The 20,140-nt window shown below is 44.9% G+C and overlaps 1 protein-coding gene across 7 annotated transcripts in view; it reads right to left on the minus strand.

Moving 5' to 3' along the window:
• Positions 1-2,170: 2,170 nt before the first annotated feature.
• The window catches only part of LOC105295856 (intersectin-1), a 140,188-nt gene continuing 122,218 nt past the window's right edge, over positions 2,171-20,140 (minus strand). For 4 of the 7 annotated variants that reach the window (XM_023533872.1, XM_023533876.1, XM_023533873.1 and 1 more), the window contains 8 exons: positions 19,021-19,226; positions 18,203-18,288; positions 14,342-14,508; positions 11,123-11,168; positions 8,651-8,772; positions 5,870-5,987; positions 4,042-4,233; positions 2,175-3,685 (listed from right to left, as the gene is read on the minus strand). In XM_023533872.1, the coding sequence (XP_023389640.1) occupies positions 3,684-3,685; positions 4,042-4,233; positions 5,870-5,987; positions 8,651-8,772; positions 11,123-11,168; positions 14,342-14,508; positions 18,203-18,288; positions 19,021-19,226 (939 nt within the window). In that variant the 3' untranslated portion in view covers positions 2,175-3,683. Of the gene's footprint in view, positions 3,686-4,041; positions 4,234-5,869; positions 5,988-8,650; positions 8,773-11,122; positions 11,169-14,341; positions 14,509-18,202; positions 18,289-19,020; positions 19,227-20,140 lie in introns of all 7 variants that reach the window. The other 3 variants (XM_023533874.1, XM_023533878.1, XM_023533877.1) reach the window with 3 other exon arrangements.

Here is a 20,140-nt window from a genome sequence, read left to right on the forward strand (position 1 = left end):
CTACTGCTACTCGGGAGACGTTCCTGAGCTAGTGTTACTAGGCCTCCTCCCGACGGCATCACAGAAGGCGCAGCGAGCTCAGTCGCCATTTGCCAAGGGCATCCGGGTCTGCCCGGTCCTTGCAGACGCTGGATACGTTTCCACCACACGCTGATGGCGTAATGCTCTGTGACTTTAGAGGAATGGATCCTTGCTTTAGGTCAGCTTCTCCCAGACACCCTCTGATGCAGAGGAAGGCTGGGGCCGGGGCCCCCTCGCTCCTTTCCTGAGCTCTCTGGGCCCTGTTCTGCAGTATGGAGAGGTGGCCGGCCTTAGGCAAGCAATTCCAAACTGCAAAGGGAAGGCAAGCTCAGGTGTTCTCTTCTTGTCCACATGCCACTGGAGCGAAACGGTACCCAAAGTTCAGTGGCAAAGGTGCTCACTGATGTCTTTAAACTCTGTGGCCAAAGAAGATAATCCAGTACTCTTCACTAATTTAATTCAAAGTTAGGGTGCTCGCTCTCCACTGTATTCAATATTTTGTTAGCCAGATTCTCTGGCGACATGACGAAGGTCATTTAATCTCATGCCAAATTGCCCAGTAGGAGGAATAACCGAGAAGATCAAGTTTAATACAGGAAACCAAGGTTCTGGGAAACCAAGGTTTCACGCTACAGATGTTTGGTGTGCACACGTTAAATGATTACATTTGCTCAACAGTAGTTTCCAGAACCACCTCAGCAGCCACCGACAGGGCAACCTCTTTGGCCATGAGCAACCTGGTGAACATCGACCACAGCTCCTCAGCCTCGGTACTGGTGACATCTGCGGCTGGAGAAGTGTTTGCCGTGGGGGACTGTCTTTAGCATTGTCAGATGTCGAGCAGCATCTCTGGCCTCTACTCACTAGATGCCCGTAGCCTTCCTCTCTGGTTAGTTGCGAGGCGCTAACTAGGTCCGAGGGCTCTTCTACAACCAAATGCAAGCTGAATGATCTGTGAGTGGGGAGAGTGGTTTCCTGGGGGCAGGACCCGTGTCGGCTTCTCCAACCCCGAGGAATGATCTAGAGAGAGGGTACTATCGAGAGAAGGAGTTATACAGAGTATTAGGGCGTATTACCCACCTTGACAATTGTATCCCTTCCAGCCAAACTCAAGGTTGAAGAAACACTGGTTTATCCAGGTAAAGAGGTCTCGGGCAAGAGATGGGCTTCTGGCCTCGGTCATCGCTCCACAAGGGAGAGGGTTAGGGGAACAGTGACAGAGATCTCTCTACCCACCTCTGGGCCTTTGCATGACACCTCTGCCTAGAATAGCCACTTCTCTTCCCAGCTTCATCCGGAGCCTAGTTATCCTTCAAGTCTGAGCAGAAATATCACTTTCTCCTAAAAGGGCTCTGGTCTTTCCCTGACACCACCCTCCCTGCACACAACTTCCCACCTTAACTCACACGCACCACACGTTGGTATATACTGCAACTCTGGTTTTCTGCTGGTTGCCCCCATTCCGCACGAACCCCATGAGGGCAGGGACCCTGTCCCTACTGGCTGAGCCACATGCTCACCCCAGAACCCCGCCAAGTGTCGGATCCGTCGCCACAGCTACGGATCTCTCCCCACAAACATTTTCTGTATTCCACTGAATGGCAGGGGGAGGGCCAATGGCGAAGTTCATGGGTGGAAATCTAGCACGTGGTCACCGCATCAAACAGTTTCATCAATGTGTGCACTGGATCACCGTTGCCAAGGCGACAGGATTGGAGTGTGCGAGGCAGAACAGGTGGCGACAAGGACGGAAGGGGTGAAGGTTTCCATCTTCACCCACGTATGTTTTAGATGTTCGACAAACCCTTATTATGATACACCTGTTAGACAAATGTTTTGTACCCCGAGTCAAATCACATACCTGTCAGTGTATCAATAATATAAACCAAAAGCCCAATGAGACAGTTCTGTTCTTCAAATCCAGTATCCTAAGGGGGCGATAGCTTACGTATTGATCAGGGAGGGGTGGGTAGCAAGGTGAGGGGGAGGGCCGTTCCAAGAAGACTCAGTGAGGACCTCATGGTGTCTGCGTTTCAGAGCACAGGTCGTGATCAGCACGTGGGCAGCGGGCCACCTCTCGACATCTAACCTGTGGTTCCCCATCGCCACTGCCAGGTTCCAACATCAAGAACACAGAGACATTTCCGTCTAACTTTTATATGAAGAATTTAATTATCTATACACGTAACTAATTCAGAAGGTTGTATTACAGTTGTTAAAGCCGCAGGTTTATATATTTATATATTTTACATTCATATCCATGAAAACACCAAAGCCGCGCGCGAACAAGGACGAGCAGTCCCCGTTCCCGGCACACGTGAGTGGCGGGGACCGCTACACAATTGCCAGCACAGGGTCTCCAAAGGCGGAGACGTGGAAACAGAAGGTCACCACAGGTGAAAAACTCATTAGTAGAACTGCCAGATTGTGCGCGAGGCTTCCCCCACCCCGTTTCCTGTGCTGTCAGCGACGGGCGTTTTTATTGAGAGCTTCCGACGAGTGTTTAAAAGACAAACATGGCTTCAGCTACAACACGTCTAACACATAAACGGACCGTGAGCTCCATTTCATATTAATCTGTAGAAATTCCACAGTCTAGTTAAAAAATGTAAACATCGAAAATTAATTGCAGGGAGACTTCTATACATTCTTTCTTGTCAAGAAAATTACTTGTTCAAAATGTGTCATTCCATGAAAAGTAACTGGAATAAAACTTCATGTAACAGAGACTAAAAAGAGACCGTAGATATTGTTGATCATAACAACCTCGATGGTGTTGTCTACTGATTTATGGCATGAAAACACGCAAAATTAAAAACCCAAAACAGAAAACACCAACTCAACCAGATAAATCTGAGACTGAACAAAAACACAGGTGCTTTCTCATGTGGCTACAAGGTCACTGTGCAAAATAAAATTAACGCGACGTGATTAGGGCATCGTACAAGGTAAACAGCGTTTGCCACGGAAGGAACTAATTTCTTATGTACAGGATGTATTGTTACATGCTCAACAAGGTACATCTGAAACACACAAACAGGCACAAAACACCTTCTGTTTAATTGGGCTCGTTCTACACGTCTTTAAAACAGATAAACTGCACTCCTCTGTACTTCCACAGTAGGGGGAAAATCCAAACTACACAATTGAGTTGGTAATACTGGATAAAATGAAAAAGTACATCAAGTCTCAGATTTATGGACATTTGGAACATTTCAATAGCACATGCAGCATTCCTTGATAGTGGGTCTTTTTGCAAAACCAAAATAGCAAAGAAGTAATTTATTTATTTGTTTTATTAAAAGGCTAAAATATGTATTTAAAAATAATTTTTAAAACTATTGAAAGCACCTGTGCAAAGGTGGGGGGAAGTCAATTTGAGTCACTAGGAAAGCCACAAAAGGACCCACTACCCTGTGTATTTTTGTAATTTTTGCTTCTGTCTCTGCAAGTAATAACTCAACATTGCCATCACATGCGACTAAGGTAAAATGAGGTAAACTGCTCTGCAGTGAGTTCTTCTACTCAGAAGGCAGTAGGTGATCATGCTGGAAGTCACATGATCAAGGCTGCATCTCCCATCATCCCTCTGGGCAGTGATATGGGATAGTGGGTCTCTTTGAGGACTTTCAAGCCTGAGGGGGGGATGGACAACATATGATTCCTAGAAAAAGGAGGAAAACAACACATAAGCAAAACAAAACATGAGCAAAATTCAAGCTAGGAAAATGAGTCGGGCATGTAAACAGCATGGTGCCAAAATGATTCAAAAACAAAACAAAAAAAAAAAAGGAAAGGGGGGAGGGGAGGGAGGGGACATGCTACAGAAGGAATGAAAAAAAAAAAAAAAACAACCCCACGAGATAAAGTCTTGCATTACAGAAGGTCTTCAAAGAGACGGGTGCGAATGCAGCAGGTGTAGCTTTAAGTTCTGCAAACAGCTCGGCAGAATCAGAGCAACGCTGCATGTTTCACCGTAAGATACCAGAGAGGAGAGGCGGCAGGGCCCCGGGCACTTACATTGCTGGCTTGGGTCCATGTCTGTGGTCAGCTTCACATAATTGGACGGGAAGAGCCCCACTTGTCCATTGACTTCTCCTTTCCACCAGTCGGGGTCCTCCTTGTTGAGGACGTTGATGATCTGGCCCTTGCTGAAGGCCAGTTCGTCATCGTTCTGGGCGGTGTAATCGTACATCCCGATCACCTGGCACACTGCAGGAGACAGGGCCGGGTGAGCGGCTGCACGTCTGCGCACAGCACGTGGCACAGGCAACGCGGGGGTCATTAGGTATTCTCATGTGTTCTTTCTGTCCTTTCCGAAGAGGGAGGCGCTCTGACGGACTTTGTATAGTGTGGGCGACAGAGGGAGATGAAGGAGCGAAAACCAAGACATCGCGCCTAAGGCTTTAGGTTTTACAACATCTTCCTCTTTTTCCTGTTTACTTGTCAGCAGGTAAGTGAATGCTTCCATGGATTCGTTTCTATTGGAGTGCAGTGGAACTCCTTTCAAATGCTGACTCTGAAAGGTGGGCCCAACTGCACAGGACAGCTGTGTATCATGGAGACTTAACTATCGTTCTTTTTTTTTTTTTAAGGTGGATGGTAATTATCATTTGACCTCCCCAAATTCCAAATCTTAGTGAAGAGTAAAACCCAAGTGTTTTATTCTGCTGTATCTTTGCATCCCAAAATTCTGTCTCAAAGAAAGAAATGTCCACGTCCCAGAACAAGTTTTCTTTTCTCATTTTCTCTCCAAGCTAAAGGAGATTTCATGGTTTTCATCCCCCAGCATTTTTACACTTCGGGTACGTCTGTATAGTTAGGTTGTGTCCCCAATTAATCTTTCTTAACCAATCTATACATAGATTTAGGCTTTTCAAATTCTATAGCTAATTCAATCATGTCAGCATATTATTTCTGTGGGTTTCAACCAATGTGATGAAGGGGACAGCGCCAGGCCTCCCCAAGGGAGAGGAGAGCCAGCTGGCACCACACCCCTCTGCCTACACGAAGCCACAGCTCAAGCAAAGGGGCCCAGCTGGGGTCGGGAATGAGTCACGAAGTTTGCCAATCCTTTCACTGCTTGCAAAGCTGCCAAGTTTGAGTCTGATTTCACTGGGGATGCACAGCACAGACATTTAACCACAGGTACTGGAACGAAAATTCTGCATTTTCCACAAATGCCACCCAAGAATTGGTGGTTTAAAGACGTAAAGCAGAATTCTGCTCCCCTAACCTCACCCATCTCAAATACTACTGAAGCATCTAATGTGGTCTCTTCGATCAGAAAACAGCCAAGCAGCTCAGCTGCAGTGCCCTCTGTCCCTGCTGGTCCTTCAGAAGAGTGTGCGACATCCCGCCCACGAAGCGAAGCCCCTCTGCTCACAGGAAGTGTCGCAGGGGAGCTATTTCAGTGTTCAGTGAGCAGCGCGCCACAACCGACAGACCCCCGTGGCCTCCAGCTCGATCTCCTGACCTATTGAGACCCCGGCCATTTATTTTTAGAAGCCCCTTTTTGTCCCCTCACCCTCTAGCCCAAATCCCAATTTAAACAGCTGGAAGGAAATCAAGAGAAAAAGCTGGCTTTAATGCCACAGCATTCACAACTCCCGAAGGAGAGCTCCAACAAGGGCTCTGTTGTACCCAGCACAGCGAAGCTGCTTAGATATGTGGTCCTTTTGAAAAACATATTCCATATCACATTAGCTGGGTGTCAGTCCCCGCAAGTACGAGAAGCCCTTCGAGCAGATGTGAAAAACAACCTAAGCTACTTCATGAGAAAAACTCAGTGGAAAGAACACACACGACACGAGAGCATTTTCCAAGGAGAGACGGCAAAGCTGCTTACCTGCTGGGAGTGCCGTGGGCTTCGGTGGCTCTGTTGGAGTGATTTTGCTTGTCCCGGGGCTTAAAAGTTTTACATAATTAGCAGGGAACCAGCCTATCTGGCGCTTTTTCCCACGTGCCTAATAAAAAAAATAATTTTATTAAAAATGTTAAAAGGTTCATATTCTTTCATGCACGTTTTCTCTGTAACAGAGCACTTACACAAGGTTTACATATAACTCAAAACCAAACGGCAGTCACCATAGAATCTACGGGTTACTATATTACAAAATGAAAACACCACGGCTAAAATTTAAACTGTGGTAGTCATCAGGCAGCAAAGCCTGAAATGTTTCTGCACGAGCTGGATGGTACGAATCACAATTCAGAGTAGAAATCAGTGCATAAAGGATAGAAAACTGCTCATGTAACGCCAGCTCTCAGCTGTTAATTTTAGGTAATGCACGATTACATCTTATGTCAACATTGTATGTGGATTTTAGGAATCATTATAATAGCAGTCGGCACTCGCTGGGTGCTTTTTATGAGCCAGGCCTGTGCTTAGCATCCTAAATGCATTTAGCCGCATAATTCCCAAAGGATAATATGATCACTACTGCCATTTCCCACATAAAGTGAGGCTCAGAACAGTTAAGTGATAGTCCCAAGGGCACAAGCTCGTTCGTAGCAAGCCGAGACTCACACTTGCGTCTGTGCTCTTCTTATGGATGACAGACAACCGTAGTACAAGACGCACCCATGCAATACCCATAGGACACAAGGAGTCTAAACTTGACATTGTTTTCAAAGACCGTGAGGCCTCCACGCCTCGCTACGGCCACATTTTCCACTTCCATGCCTCTCTCCTTCACTCTGATCTAATTCGACACGTGATCCATTATTGAGTGTTTACATGCCAGGTGTTGTTGGAAAGGGACAGTGTATGACACAGGGGAACTGACACACACCATCTCCAGAAGCGAGGCTCTGAGTAAAAAAAAAACAGCTGCCTTTAGGGACCCGGGTGGGAGACGTACGTTTGAATCCCCTTCTGTAACTTTTGCATTTTAAACCAGGTGAACATATTACTTATGTCAAAAGTAAGAAAATGAAGTCAAGGGGAAGGAGACTCCCGCCCCCTCCCGCCTGCCACTTCATCGAGGGCACTTCTGGGTCACTTTCGGAACGCGGATCACATTTCACTTGCCCTGCGGTCTCACAGCTTTCATGCCCTTGGCTCAGGGACGAAAACATCCATTTTCACAGTGACTCCGCCGATGATGGAAGCCGCTCGTTTACAAGCTCCCACATGTGTGCCAGACTCGTACGCTGCCACGTGGCTCACGACCCACCATCTGCCCACCCCTGCAGTCTCACGAGGGCAAAACTCGGAGCTCACTGACAACTCACCCACCCTATTGTGGAGTCCAACACCCCTTCGAAACTCTCCTTTGAAGAAGGTACTAGGAGTGTGAGGACAAAAATGTGGCTGCTGCCTAAGAGGAGCTGATAATCCACATGCAGAAATAACAAACACACATGGAACACTAAGTAATAACATCAGCATCAGCATTAAATACCCAGAGTGGTACAGGCATCAGAGCCACCACGGTTCAGGGGAAGGATGTCATTTCCGGTGGGGTGGTCACAGAAAGCTCCCGTTAGAAGTGGGACTTGGCCAGCTCTTGAGGAATGGGGGAGAGGTGGGAGAGAAACACTTGGGGAGAAACGTCGTGAGCAAAGGCAGTGAGGCATGAGAGACTGAGGGAGCTGCTTGTTTTTAAGAGAGCAAATCACCAAGTGAGGCTGGAGGGGCGATGTCGCTGACAGGTGAAAAGACCGGCAAGATGCATGGCTGACAAGGGAAGGAGGCACCTGTGGAAAGCCTCACGGCAGGTTGAGGAGGGGCCGTGGGAGTCACTCAAGGCTTCAGAACAGCAAAGTGACATATGGATGGGAAGGCCAATTACATAATGACAGCATGACTCTGCAGGGAGTGTGACCTGCAGGTGTGAGCAAGGCCTCTCCCTACCCAGCAAGGGAGCAGACATCTTAAAAGGGGAGTGGACCGCAGGATTCCAAGGTCAGATCCCTGAGCCAACAGGCTGCATCTGGTCAGAGAGGGATTTCATGGCCACCCACCAGCGACCCCCCCAGGGCGAGTTTCACCCCTGGCTTCACTCCAGGTTGTGCCTTCCATTCGGCCCAGACACGATTCTTTAGCCCACTGGCTCACTCTTCACTCTCTGGCACGTTATTTTTTAATTAGCTGCCCCATATGCACAGAAAAGTATTGTATTTCTTCAGCTCGCCACAATATGGGCTGTTCCTCTCCTTGACCAAGGTTTGCATGATAAAGCGGTGAACTGCGGACACTCACACATGCGCGTGCGCACACACACGGGAACTGAAAATGTTGAGCGGTACACATGTGGCTTTGAACACACGGAAAACTGTTACCACACCAGACTTTATAACACCACTGATGGAAAGCTCTGCCTCCAAAATGCCAGGACACTTAGGATGACTGCGCAGGTGTCCTCGTCATGGACTCTCTCTATCTCAACATTCTCTATCTGACTCGGGAACCAACAGATTTGGATAAATCATCAAAAGAATCCTTAGCTCTCACAATTCTGCTACTGGCTGTCCGAAGCTGAGCAACCAAATAGAGTCAGGCAATATGGTGTCTGCCTTTCGCTATCCAAATGCAGGATTACTTTGCAATAAAGAAACGTCCCTTTGAGGTTTTGCATATTCATATTTGGACAGAGAATTTCAAACAAACAGAGAAGACACTAACTTGCAGCTCTCCTTCCCACCATCCACCTGGGTTCTTTTTTCGGATCAAGATCAGCTGACCAGGGGCCAGGGTGAGCTGCTCAGGACCGGTAGCAGTGTAGGAAGCAATAACCTGGGCGATTTCTGAAAAACAAAATCAAACATCGGGGTGCACTGTTACAGTCAGGAGAAGGAAACTCTATGAAGAGACAGCCACCTCCCAGGTCACAGATTAACACCAGGAGAGCCAACCTACTGGGCTTGTTTCCTACTAAATGAAGAAGATCCACTCAATGGAACCCCCCGCCCTCAAAATTTCACGACCTCCATCGCAAATGCGGCGTTCAAGGTCTTGGTCGATCTTCTGGTTCTGCCCAGCCTGCTCTAGGACCCCCTTCTCGGCTCTCATCGACTCATCAACTTCCCTCCACGAACTCTCCTTCCTTCCCCCAATTCCTGCACCTTCTGGCCCAGCCCCTCCCACAATTCCCACGAGCACCCTGATGCCAACACCTGGGCCTCCTTCCCCGCCACCCGCCCTCTGCCCCCACACAGCGCTCAGCACACAGCACACTCAAGGATGGTTAAGTGAATAAAAAAACGCAGATGGACTTTTCCATCTGCCAAGTACAGGAGAAAGAGAAATTCTGTCTTCTCAGAAACGGTTGGGAGCGCAGCACTAGCGGATGTATATGCGGCTTTAGACTCCCGCTCCCACCTGTGAGACCAGTTTCTTTGCAGCTCACAGTCTGAAGGTGACCCCTAAACATCGGGGAGGAACCGTGTCAAGTTTACTTCTTTTTACTTTGAGTTAAAGGAGGAACCTGGAGTTAAGATGGGAATTTTATGCGAGAACAATTTAGCACGGAAAAAATGTGAATAGTCCTGTACTTTTCTTGAATGTGAAAAATCTCATGAGAAAAATTCCAGCAGTACCACGGACCAGGCTCTGGAAAGTACATTTCTCCTGGCACAGGAGGTCGCGTCTGAAAAGACAAAACCCTTCTCTGATAAATTCTGGCATGTCTGCAGCAACTGCTTTCTGAATTTCTAAAGGCAATACAGAACAAACTGTTCTATTCCTCTACACTCTTCCTATCATAACTGTTCTTGAAAGAAAGGATGGAAGAAAGGAGGAATGAAATCGCGAAAGACAGAAAGAAAAGGGGTAAAAAGGCCCCATCCGCTGACGGTATTTCCTGCTTCTCTCTAGAGGGCCATAAGCGGTATCATTCCCCTGTCTGCGGTCAGCACTGGCCACCTTGCTGGGAGCACCAGGCTGTCACAGTGCCAGCCTGGTCCTGCCAGGTGCTTCACAGAGCCCAGGGGAAGCCAGAAAGCGCCCAGTGACACATATGCCTTGGCCCTGCTGACCGCCCCAGCTGGGGAATCTGTGCCAAGGCAAGAATTCTCCCCCAACACGCCAGGGCCTGGCTCTGGATTCCAAGGGTTTTTGGTCAGTAGAGAGTCCAGATCAGTGACCTATTTGGCCGCAGATACTGCTGCTCCTCAAAGGACCTGGCACGAGTAGCCAGCGATCGGCCCCAACATTCTTCTCTGCCTTTTGTGTCCCTGAGCAGCTCTCTGGTTTCGGTGTAAAATTAAGCCCATCTGGACCCTATGGAATGACAATTCGAAATGCAGATCTCTCACAGTTAAAACAGAGATTGAACCCACGTGATCCAGCATCTGAGCATGACTAAAACCCTACGACAACCTGAAAACTCACTTTTCCTTGCCAGGTAAGCCCATTTGGAGCTCAGCACCACACAAAGATACACGGATCCCTCTCCTGGCATAGCAGTGCCTCTTTCGACCTATAATTTCCTCAGGCTATAATAGCAAAAAAGCTCAAATGACCTAGATGAGGAAGACGTGCCATACAAACCATACGATTTCACAACTGCTGCTTCTCTCTTTCATGCTTCTATTTATAGAACATGTGATTTTGTTTAAATTATCGAACACGCTTTGAATTCAGGGAGATGATGATAATTTTGTACCTTCGATGGGTACCTGAGGAAGATGCCCCAACAGCTTCTAAATGAATGGGACCTACACTCTGACAGTGCTTGTTGCTTCTCCGATCTCCACTGTTTACGGCCGAGGACTGAACGTGCCCTCGAGAAAGGAAAAAGGGCTTCCTGAACCTAACGTGAGGATGAAAAAGCAGCAGCTGACCCCAAATCTTACAGCGTCACGTACTACAACTTCCCACCATCTTGCCTGAATTACTCCTTCACGACCCAAGAGAACGGTGTGTTAATATCCCCAGTCCCCACGTGTGAAGCAACGGCCATATTTTATAACCATGTACACATCATTAATGGATTCTCGGGAAAGAATCTACTTCATCCATTCTGAGGGAAGATTCTTTTGTCTTTCTTTTTCTTTTTTTTTTTTTTAGGCTTCTGGCCCTAATAAACAAATATTGGGAACAACTATCAATTACATTCAAAACATTGAAAAATAAGCATCAGGGTTTGTAACTTACCAGGTTTTTTTCCTAAACTCCCTGTTTTCCCAGCAGTTCCAGAGCCCTTAAAACAGAGCAAAAGGTCTCATTTGCATACTGAAGAGTTTTGGTCATGCAACTTAAAAAACGATTAATGATGACACACACCCGCCAGAGCCCCTGAATCCCTCTCTTCATTCTGGGGAAACACAGTAGCCCTGTAGCTCCTGTGTAAGGATGTGTATCAGGGAAATACGGGACAAAATAAGTACTTTAAAACATGCAGCTTTTACTCTCTTCTCTAGAGAAAAATTAGCAAACGTAGGTGGCACTACAGGATCCCAGAGGGCTCAGGCATTGACTGTGTGTAGCTCGGGCACATGCTGTCCCTGGGTCAAATCAAACAGGAGGCACGATGCTAGGAAGATGATTAACCTATGTCCTAAACACTAAGCCCTTGCTTTCTGTCCAAATGGTTAATTAAATATTTCACATAAAAAAAGTACAGACATTCATGAGCCCAATACCCCGATTTAATACAAGAAAATATTAATATTTGCTACATTTGCTTTAGAGCTTTCTTTAAAAAAAAAACAAAAAAAACCAAAAAACCAAAAAACAAAAAAACAGTACAGTGGCAATTCAAACACCCTCTTCGTCCATTCGCTTCTTTATCCAAAGAGGCAGCCATCCTCCTGGTACCCTTTCCACACAAATCTTACACTGTTTAAACGCTGAATGTTTCTACCAATGCTGGATGCACAATCCATAAAAGCAGAACATACTTTTTTCAACTTTTAAGTGTTCCAAAAGTGCTCTGGGTCGAATTCCTTCATGGATACTCATGGAATTTTAAACCAGCTGAGTAAGCCAACACAGACCTCGAGTTAGGACAGAGGCCAGCTGTAATCTGTCATTACGAAGTGCTTTATTCTGAATTAATTTCATCCTTCAGTCCCTATCTTGCCATAAATTAAGTATTCCAATCATAACAAAACTAACTGAGACTTACTGTAAGAATAAAAATATGTAATTCATCTACCAGGCACACAACTTATCATAGTCCTTTTGTTTTGATTCTTGAAATTTAATAACTATTTACTAGGGTAGGTTTGAGTTAAAAATTTTTTACTCTGATTATGCTTTCTGTATTAATAAACAAAGTTAGACAATACTAATCTCCTTTGCTATTTTTATAGGCTGTGCATCAAAATAAAGGAATATTGATGACACGAGATTCCAAATGACCAGTTACTTTCCCAGTACATTCTTATAATATACTCCCTATATTCCATAAAAAGAACAAAGCGATTGGCAATCCCCAGTGATGGAGGTCAAGCAGCTTCAACGGTCTCTCTGTTAAATATCACAGCTAGTACAGCAGCGAAGACACGGCCAGAAGGCCAGGTCCTGTCCTGGCCCTCCTCGAGCATGCAGAGGACAAGCTGCCCAGGCCGGGGAGCCCTCGCCTTTCTCAGACAGATGGGAAGCCAGGCCAGCCCAACCCCTCCTGTGCCTGGGGCGGTGCTGGCATGGGGGGGCGGGGGGCTGGTCTGGTTTTCACCTTTGTCAGGATACTTCCCTTCTACACTGAACTCTGTGTCTAAGTAGGATGAAAGAGCTGACTTTTAAGATTTTTTTCATTATTATGAAATAATGCAGCTAAATGTCTCAAATCCTTAGCATTGCTTCTTCCTCTGTGGCTAATAATTTAAGACTGTGGTTGAGAAAGCATCTTACTTTTAAAAAAAAGTCAGTGTGTTTTTTAAAACTTATTGACCAGATTTTTTTTAAAACAGAAAACTACATATCATTTATTAAAATATAAGTAATGGCTTTCGTGTTTGAACTGATCCTAAAGGTGAAGTCACTTTAAGAGGTTTCACGTGTGGTAGGAGAAATCAAGCTTAGTGTTTCGTGTTTCCCCATCCCCTGAAATGTCATCTGCATGATTCTTATTGGCTCCAACTGGCTGGCCTGGAGAAGAGTTTCACTCCCTCTCCACAGATCTGCAGAGGACAGACAGTTCGCCAGCTGTCTTACAAGGAGAGGTATTTTCTTTCCTGCTTCTGCCAGATTCTCCAAGGGTGAGCAACTTCTGCAAATCCCTCCAGGGAATTTCGGCGAACTGTTCTCAAGACCATAGCAAAGGAAACAAAACAAAACAATAAAAGCACTCCCTAAAAAAAAAACAAACGCATGAAAAATGAAACTATTCCTGGGAACTGCAGGGAAGGTGAGAGGCCGGTGGTAGCACTATGTGCACGTCACCAGGTCCCAAAGCAGCCACGGGCCAGTGGAGGAGCCCCAGGTGCACCCTCCTGCTGGCATTCACGTGAGACAGAGGCTGTGTGTGCCCCTTCACCTATGGCTAAGGAGATGGTCTAGGGGCTCTCCTCTCCTCTGTGCCTAGGAGGTATGAGGAGAAAGAAAAAGTGACTGAGAACTGACTGCCTGTGCTTAAAAAATAAAAAAAGCTAATTCTTGTTGGTTTATTTATACGCAGTGGATCTGTTCAACGACTACATTTATACCCTGAAATTCTCCACGAACTTGAAATTGGCCACGACCAAATAGATGGGCTCCCGTACTCAGCAGGCCCACCCCACCGGTCCATTAAACCTGCACTATCTCAGGGCCACCTTTTATACAACTGAATTTTTAGAGCCCTATTTAATAGCAAGGGGAGCCGATTCCCATTTATAAGGATAACAGCATTTAAAATAAATCCAGACCCTTATCTACAGAGATTCTAAGGCCCAGCCACAAGTGTACCAATCTCTTAGATCTTGTGTCTTCCTACTGTGTAGGGAAAAATATGAATTTTTAAAACTCTCTACTGCCCAATATTCTGGGGCCAGTGTCACCCAAACGCTTGTTTACGTGGGCAAAAATCCCGCTGTGTATCTTCCTTGGGGCACCCGAGTTCAGTGAGTGACCGCGAAGACCTGATCAACGTTTACTCCGACCCCTAAGTCAGTTACATGCAGGAATCGGGACGAACGCTGAACGCTGTCCCGGCCGACGACGCAGCGCTGCCTCCGCTTAGCCCCAGGAGTTCTTCTGCTGGTGGGAAGCCAAGGCTTACCCTGCAGCACCAAGTGACAAGTTCAGACAATTACAGGTCACACTGTATTGGCTGTCACATTCCAGAACTTAGCAAAACCCAACAAAGTGTTCCACCTTCGAACGTGGTGACTCCCTGCGAAGAGAATCACTGCACAGAAAGGGAGAGGAAACAGTTAATGCGGGGTTTACCTCTGAATCTTTAAGCCTCACATAGTTAGAAGGGAAGACTCCGGACTTGTCGCCCACTGTTCCTGTCCACCAGTCACCATCTTTCTTGGTAACCAAAATCACATCCCCTTGCTGAAAGGTTAAATCGCCTTGCTCAGAACTCTCGTAAGTGTACATGGCAATAAATTCTGGTGGGGAGAAATAGTGAGATACGGAGAGAGCTTGATCGTTTACAGAAATCCCAGGCAGCTTTGTAAAAAAGCAAGTTTATGAATAAGGAAGTTAGAATAAGATCCATTCAAGAGAAAGGCTAGTCACAGATAAACACTGAGTGGCGGAATACCCTGGGCTCCAAATTCCCCAACTGCACGTAACAATCCAGTAACTGCAGACAGGGAGACAATCTCCACGAAGGATGACCCAGCCACAGGGAGAAAACCCAACCGCATGTCTACCATCGCTGAGTACCAAGAGCGATCTACAGTTTAACGTCATTTCTTTTTCAAATGAAAATGGTTTTTATGTTTACTTTTAACTAACATTTACCACGTACCCATGTCGTGCTGAGCACTGGGTTAGGTACAGTGACGTGAAGGCTCCTGGCACGCACATCAAATATCTGTACTTCAGTTCTGAGGGTATCAAGTCACGATTCTAGAAAATTTTCAGATACGGTTTTCCCTTTACGTAAATTAAGACGTATTTTTCATTATTCAAGTGCCTGAGTGAAAACTTATGTCCTAGTGTGCCATATACACAGATGGTAGGAAGCTGTTAGAACTTAAAACAAAAAATATACATTATTTAGTTTAAAATGGGCATCTACTTGTGATTCGAGGGCATAAACAGGTAGAGTGGGCTGATGATAAAAGCAGTGTACAGCCAATCCCAGAAAACAATCAAGTCTTTCTGAACAAGTTGAAAAGATAAACCATAGTTTCTTCCATTTTATTATTCATGTAATTTAGTCTTAAGAATAAGAACTAATGTTCTTTACTGTCTTGAATGTGAAGGGTGTGCATTCCAGAGGAAATTCTCCTTTTTTAATTATAAACAGCTGATTTTACTAAAGCTTAGAAACCAAGTCACGCTCTCAGAAAGATGACTAGACACAAAATCCTAGACACTACACTAGGTACAGGAGAAAAAGTTTACAGAAGAATGAACAAAAGTTTCTTTTTCTACTTTTTCTCCATTTTATCCCAGGCCTTTGTACCTATTTTTAAAAACCAATTTAAAAAAATCACCATTAAGCGAAGAGTTCATTTTTATGATGGATGCTGTAAGCTTCCCACTAAAACTTCAGATGACAGTCCTTAAATGTAGAGCCTAATGTTAATTAATAGGCAGAAATTTAGTCCGAAGGACTCCTTTGGCTAATTGTAAGAGCCTCTGCAGGAGGCCCTAATGAAAGCTAAAACAAACACAAAAAAAACACAACCCCCTATTGCTTGTGCTAATGCGGGCGCTCTACCATGCGGGAGAGAGGCTGCCTCGCCTTCAGCAGAGCTGACCCGTGGGTGGGGGCCAGCAGCGACTGCTGGTGAGTGCTGGACCCACGGCAGACACAAGGTCACCCTAATGTGCCAGGGAGAACAGAAGACTCTCTGTCTTCAGCCCTGCAGTGCTGGTAACACACACCTCCACAGTTAAAACTGGAAAAAATGATTTCCCACACGAGGAAATCGAAGTTTGGCCGCTTTAATAAGGACATTCTTTCTCCGTTAACATATTCCTTTTCCTGACTCCTCAATTCTGACCCTTCCCCTTTCATTTTGCTCCTTTACCTGCTCCTCAGTTCATGGACCGCCACTTAAGACAGGCTCCTTGGCAATCAATATTTTTCCCACTTAAAAGTATTGCACTTAAAAGTCACTTTCTCAAAAATGGATCCAAATTTCGAAGTAATTTTCAAAACGCTTAAGAAATTTCAGAAGCATGAACTCCGGCTGAACTTAATACTGCAGTATAAGATACCAAGGAGACCGAGAAGACTGTAGCTTTACTTGTCCTGCCCTGCACACAGGAATCTGTGGAGCTGCTTAGGGTTTCAGTGAAAACTGGGAGACATGAGGATGGATACGCAGGGGCACCTCACTGCTCAGACCCTCCTCATGAGACATTTAACACAGGGCACCGGCCTTATTATTAAGCGGCTCGTTAACATATGTAAATATCTTTCTCAGAATTTCAGATGCCGATGGCTTCCCGCAACCCTCTAGAATGCCAGCTATTTCCTACTATTTCTAGTATCTAAATCATTTCGAAATGGATGGAATACAGGTCGACTAAGATTAGAATCTAATTCTCTTCTGTTGCCCAACTTTAAGATGCGTGTGGTTCATCCATGACCAATATTTATTGAGGCCTCAAGTGTCGAGGCCTCTGTCTATGTTTCAGAACAAAACCGACAACTCCGCTGGCAAATGAGAAGCTCCCTGCTTTACGTGGCTCTGTGGACAACCCACGAAACGAAGCAAAGAGGAAGTAAAAGTAGCAGACGTTTACTGATCTTCCCACTAAAAACTGGACACGTATGAACTCATATCCCTTGTAATAATATCTTAACTCAAAGTGTGGTCATTATGCCCACTTTACAGATGAGGAAGTTAAGGCATGACCAAAATGATAAGGTTACCAGGTGAGGGACCTATCTCAGTGATACCTGATTAGATACAACACGCTGAATTTGGGGGTGGGGGTACTGACTGCATGTGCTGTGTGTAAAAGAACTTTTTGCCTTGTTCTAACAGTAGATTAAAAAAAATCACTAAGAATATATAAGGAGAACTATGCTAATGATTGTTTGATGGTGACACCAAAAGCTGGATGCAACGAAATGCTGGACTTGTGCAGTGATGATGAGATTTTATAGCTATCCCTATAAACTAAAAAAAACCCCTTTTTTACTTGTCAAATTCTTGAAAAAGTAGAGTGTGAAATACCATTAAACCTTAATCCTTGCTTTCGCCATATAAACTATTGTTTTAATAATTCTATTTTTCACAAGGCGAGGTTTCTAAGGAATGCAGCAATCTCATAATGGCAAACTAAATAAAACATTCTATGCTCATGTAATTTATTCAAGGAACCCATGAAAAGTTACTATATAATTGAGTAGACATCCGTTAGCTATACTGCTCAGACTTCTATATCAAAGCCTGCCTAAATTAGGTACACTCTTCGATCAGTACTATGAGAATGGCTCTATTGAATGTAGAAAAAACATGAGATTTTTTACCATTACAGCCTGAATCATGTAGGTTTTGTTCATTTTTAAACCCATACTATGCTGGCACATACAATCCTTAGGATTATGTCACAAAACAAAGACCGGGAAACAAAGCAATTAATTGTTTGTGTAAAAAACACTCAAGATGAATTTTTTTAGGCCTAAATAATCTGGTGTGGTTATTTACGTGGAACATAGAAACTGAACTTCTGTTTCATTTGGGGCGGTACAGATGGCACTGATGTCACTGTGACGACTTTACCGAACTGTGTAGTTGTGGGTTTAAAACAAAATACTTACCTATAAGTCAAAAAATAGCAATGACCACAATTTAGCTATAGAGATGCTCAGGAAACTTGATCCTCAGTGACTATATGGGCCTCTTTCGAAAGTAAAAGGGCTCATAATCAAATATAACCAGAAGATTCAGTTTTTATAATCAATATATCTGATAGTCTTTTGAAAGTCTCCATAAAATATTTTGATTTTGTAAAGAGCTAAACTTCATTTTACCTTAGAGTTTAATGTACTGAACATAAATTAATGCAGTCTATTTTAAAATGAAATCCAATCTCGTTTCAAACATTTGCCGTTTGCATTACATAATTTCATCAACCCATCTAAAGACATAGTTTAACTCAACTTCTCACCTTCTCCCGAAACGGCTGGCTTGGCTGCTGGGGAAGCCACTCTCTTTAGACTAGCAGCAGGACTTTCTGAAGAGCCAGAATCCATGCTGAAAGGGGGGTGGGGGAGCAGTATTTTAGTTTCTGTCTTCAAAGAAAATAGTACAAGTGACATTAAAAAAAAAAAAAAACTATTTCACATTTAAAACTTTGAAAAATCTACAGCTGAAACAGACACACATAGTTAAAACACATGATGAGGTCATACAGAGGCATGGTGCTGGGTAGACAGCCAACGTGTCGGTCCCTCTCAAAGCATGACTGACAGATGCTCGGCCAATATTTCTGCTATTTTTATCTTCTTAAAGCGCATAATTTGTTTTAAACATCTATATGGTCGGAATAATCAGACGACAACCCTGTTAAGGTTCCACGCCACAAGGTTCCTAATGAAAAAGATAATTCATCCTTCCAGTTACTTCCCCAACGTTGGGCCTCTGCGTATTCGTGTATATCTGGCACAGCACTGGGTACTAAGTTTATGGAGAAGGCACCACATCTCCAACACATCCACAAGAATGTTTCAGGTCTCAGAGTAGAATTCTCTTTTGCAGAAGTTAATAAAAAACACGATATACAGGCTTCCTCAAGGGAAGGGAAACAATGACCATTTATCTGTAAGAGGCTCCTTTCTGGTTGACACACACTCTAACTTTTGCAGTTCAAAAGATCCAGAAGTCAAAAGAATCCTGCCAACTCCTATCCAGATCTGAACTGGTGCAAACAATAATTTAACGCATAAATTGTTTTCATCTAACAGAAGCAGAAAAACACAAAAATACCTTGTAGATTTCCTTACAGGCCCTGAAATGAGTTTCACGTAGGACTTGGGGAACCAGCCCTTCTGACCTTGAACTTCTCCAAACCACCACATGTCTTGCTGTTCCAGGACGGTGATGACATCGTTTTTGTTAAAATTTAAATGGTTGTCTTTCTTGGCTCTCCAAGGGTACAGGGCCTGCGCCTGTAGCCCCTCCACCTTTTCACCCTTGTGGGGAATAACATAAAGGATCTCTCATTACTTGGTGATTTGTTTTCAACTCGGGCAACAGGAACACTGGCACCCCCTCTCCAGTAAGCACACAGAGCACGCACAGCACAGGCGGCCCTGCCTCAGCGCAGCACGGGCTATAGATGCTTCCTTGTCTCTCGGTAATTGTTTATTTTCAAAAGTGGACGTGAAAACCTGCCAGCCTATTCACAAAGCCATTGTCTGACCCTCTAGAACTATCTATTTGAACAAGCCAGGGGGTCATATTTATTCTGTTGCACCTGGCTGTGGCCTTTCATATTCTGGTTCTATTTAACTCTCAAGTTGCCCAGGGCACCCCCGCCCCCCATTTCCAACCTGATGTGGATGTTGAGTTCAAGATTAATAGTGGAGCATAAATCTTACGACGTCTGAAAGGGTAATAAAGTGATATTTTAGTTTAGGTGGACATGGAAATGTGCGCTGCATTGGACTGTGCTTGTCTAAGTCCGTTTTTAGAACAGAGGTTTGGTTAGCGTAAACTCACTGTCATCACTGTTTATTGGGCGTCTATATGCGAGACATTATGGGGTTACAAAGAGGAATAAAATGCCATCTCTGCTGCCCCCCAGTAATTTAGGTTTAAACACTTTATTAATCGTAAAGCACTATAAAAACGGACAGTATGATATTATTAGCAAAGAACTCACGATTAACAGGGAAGAAAAAGATACAAACTATGACTACCACCTGGCAGAATTAAATATGTTAAAAAGAGGTCCCATCTATTCACCGTGGGAACAGAGAGAACAGCGGGATTAATTCTGCCTGAGGGCAGCAGAGAAAGTTTCACAGAGGAGGAGCAATGGAGCCGGAGGAGGGTTCTGACAGCTAGGGCTCTGAGGGGAGGGCACTCCAGGCGGAGGACACAG

This window comes from Pteropus vampyrus, unplaced genomic scaffold, assembly GCF_000151845.1.
Source record: "Pteropus vampyrus isolate Shadow unplaced genomic scaffold, Pvam_2.0 Scaffold114, whole genome shotgun sequence".
In the NCBI taxonomy this organism is placed as follows: Eukaryota; Metazoa; Chordata; class Mammalia; order Chiroptera; family Pteropodidae; genus Pteropus; species Pteropus vampyrus.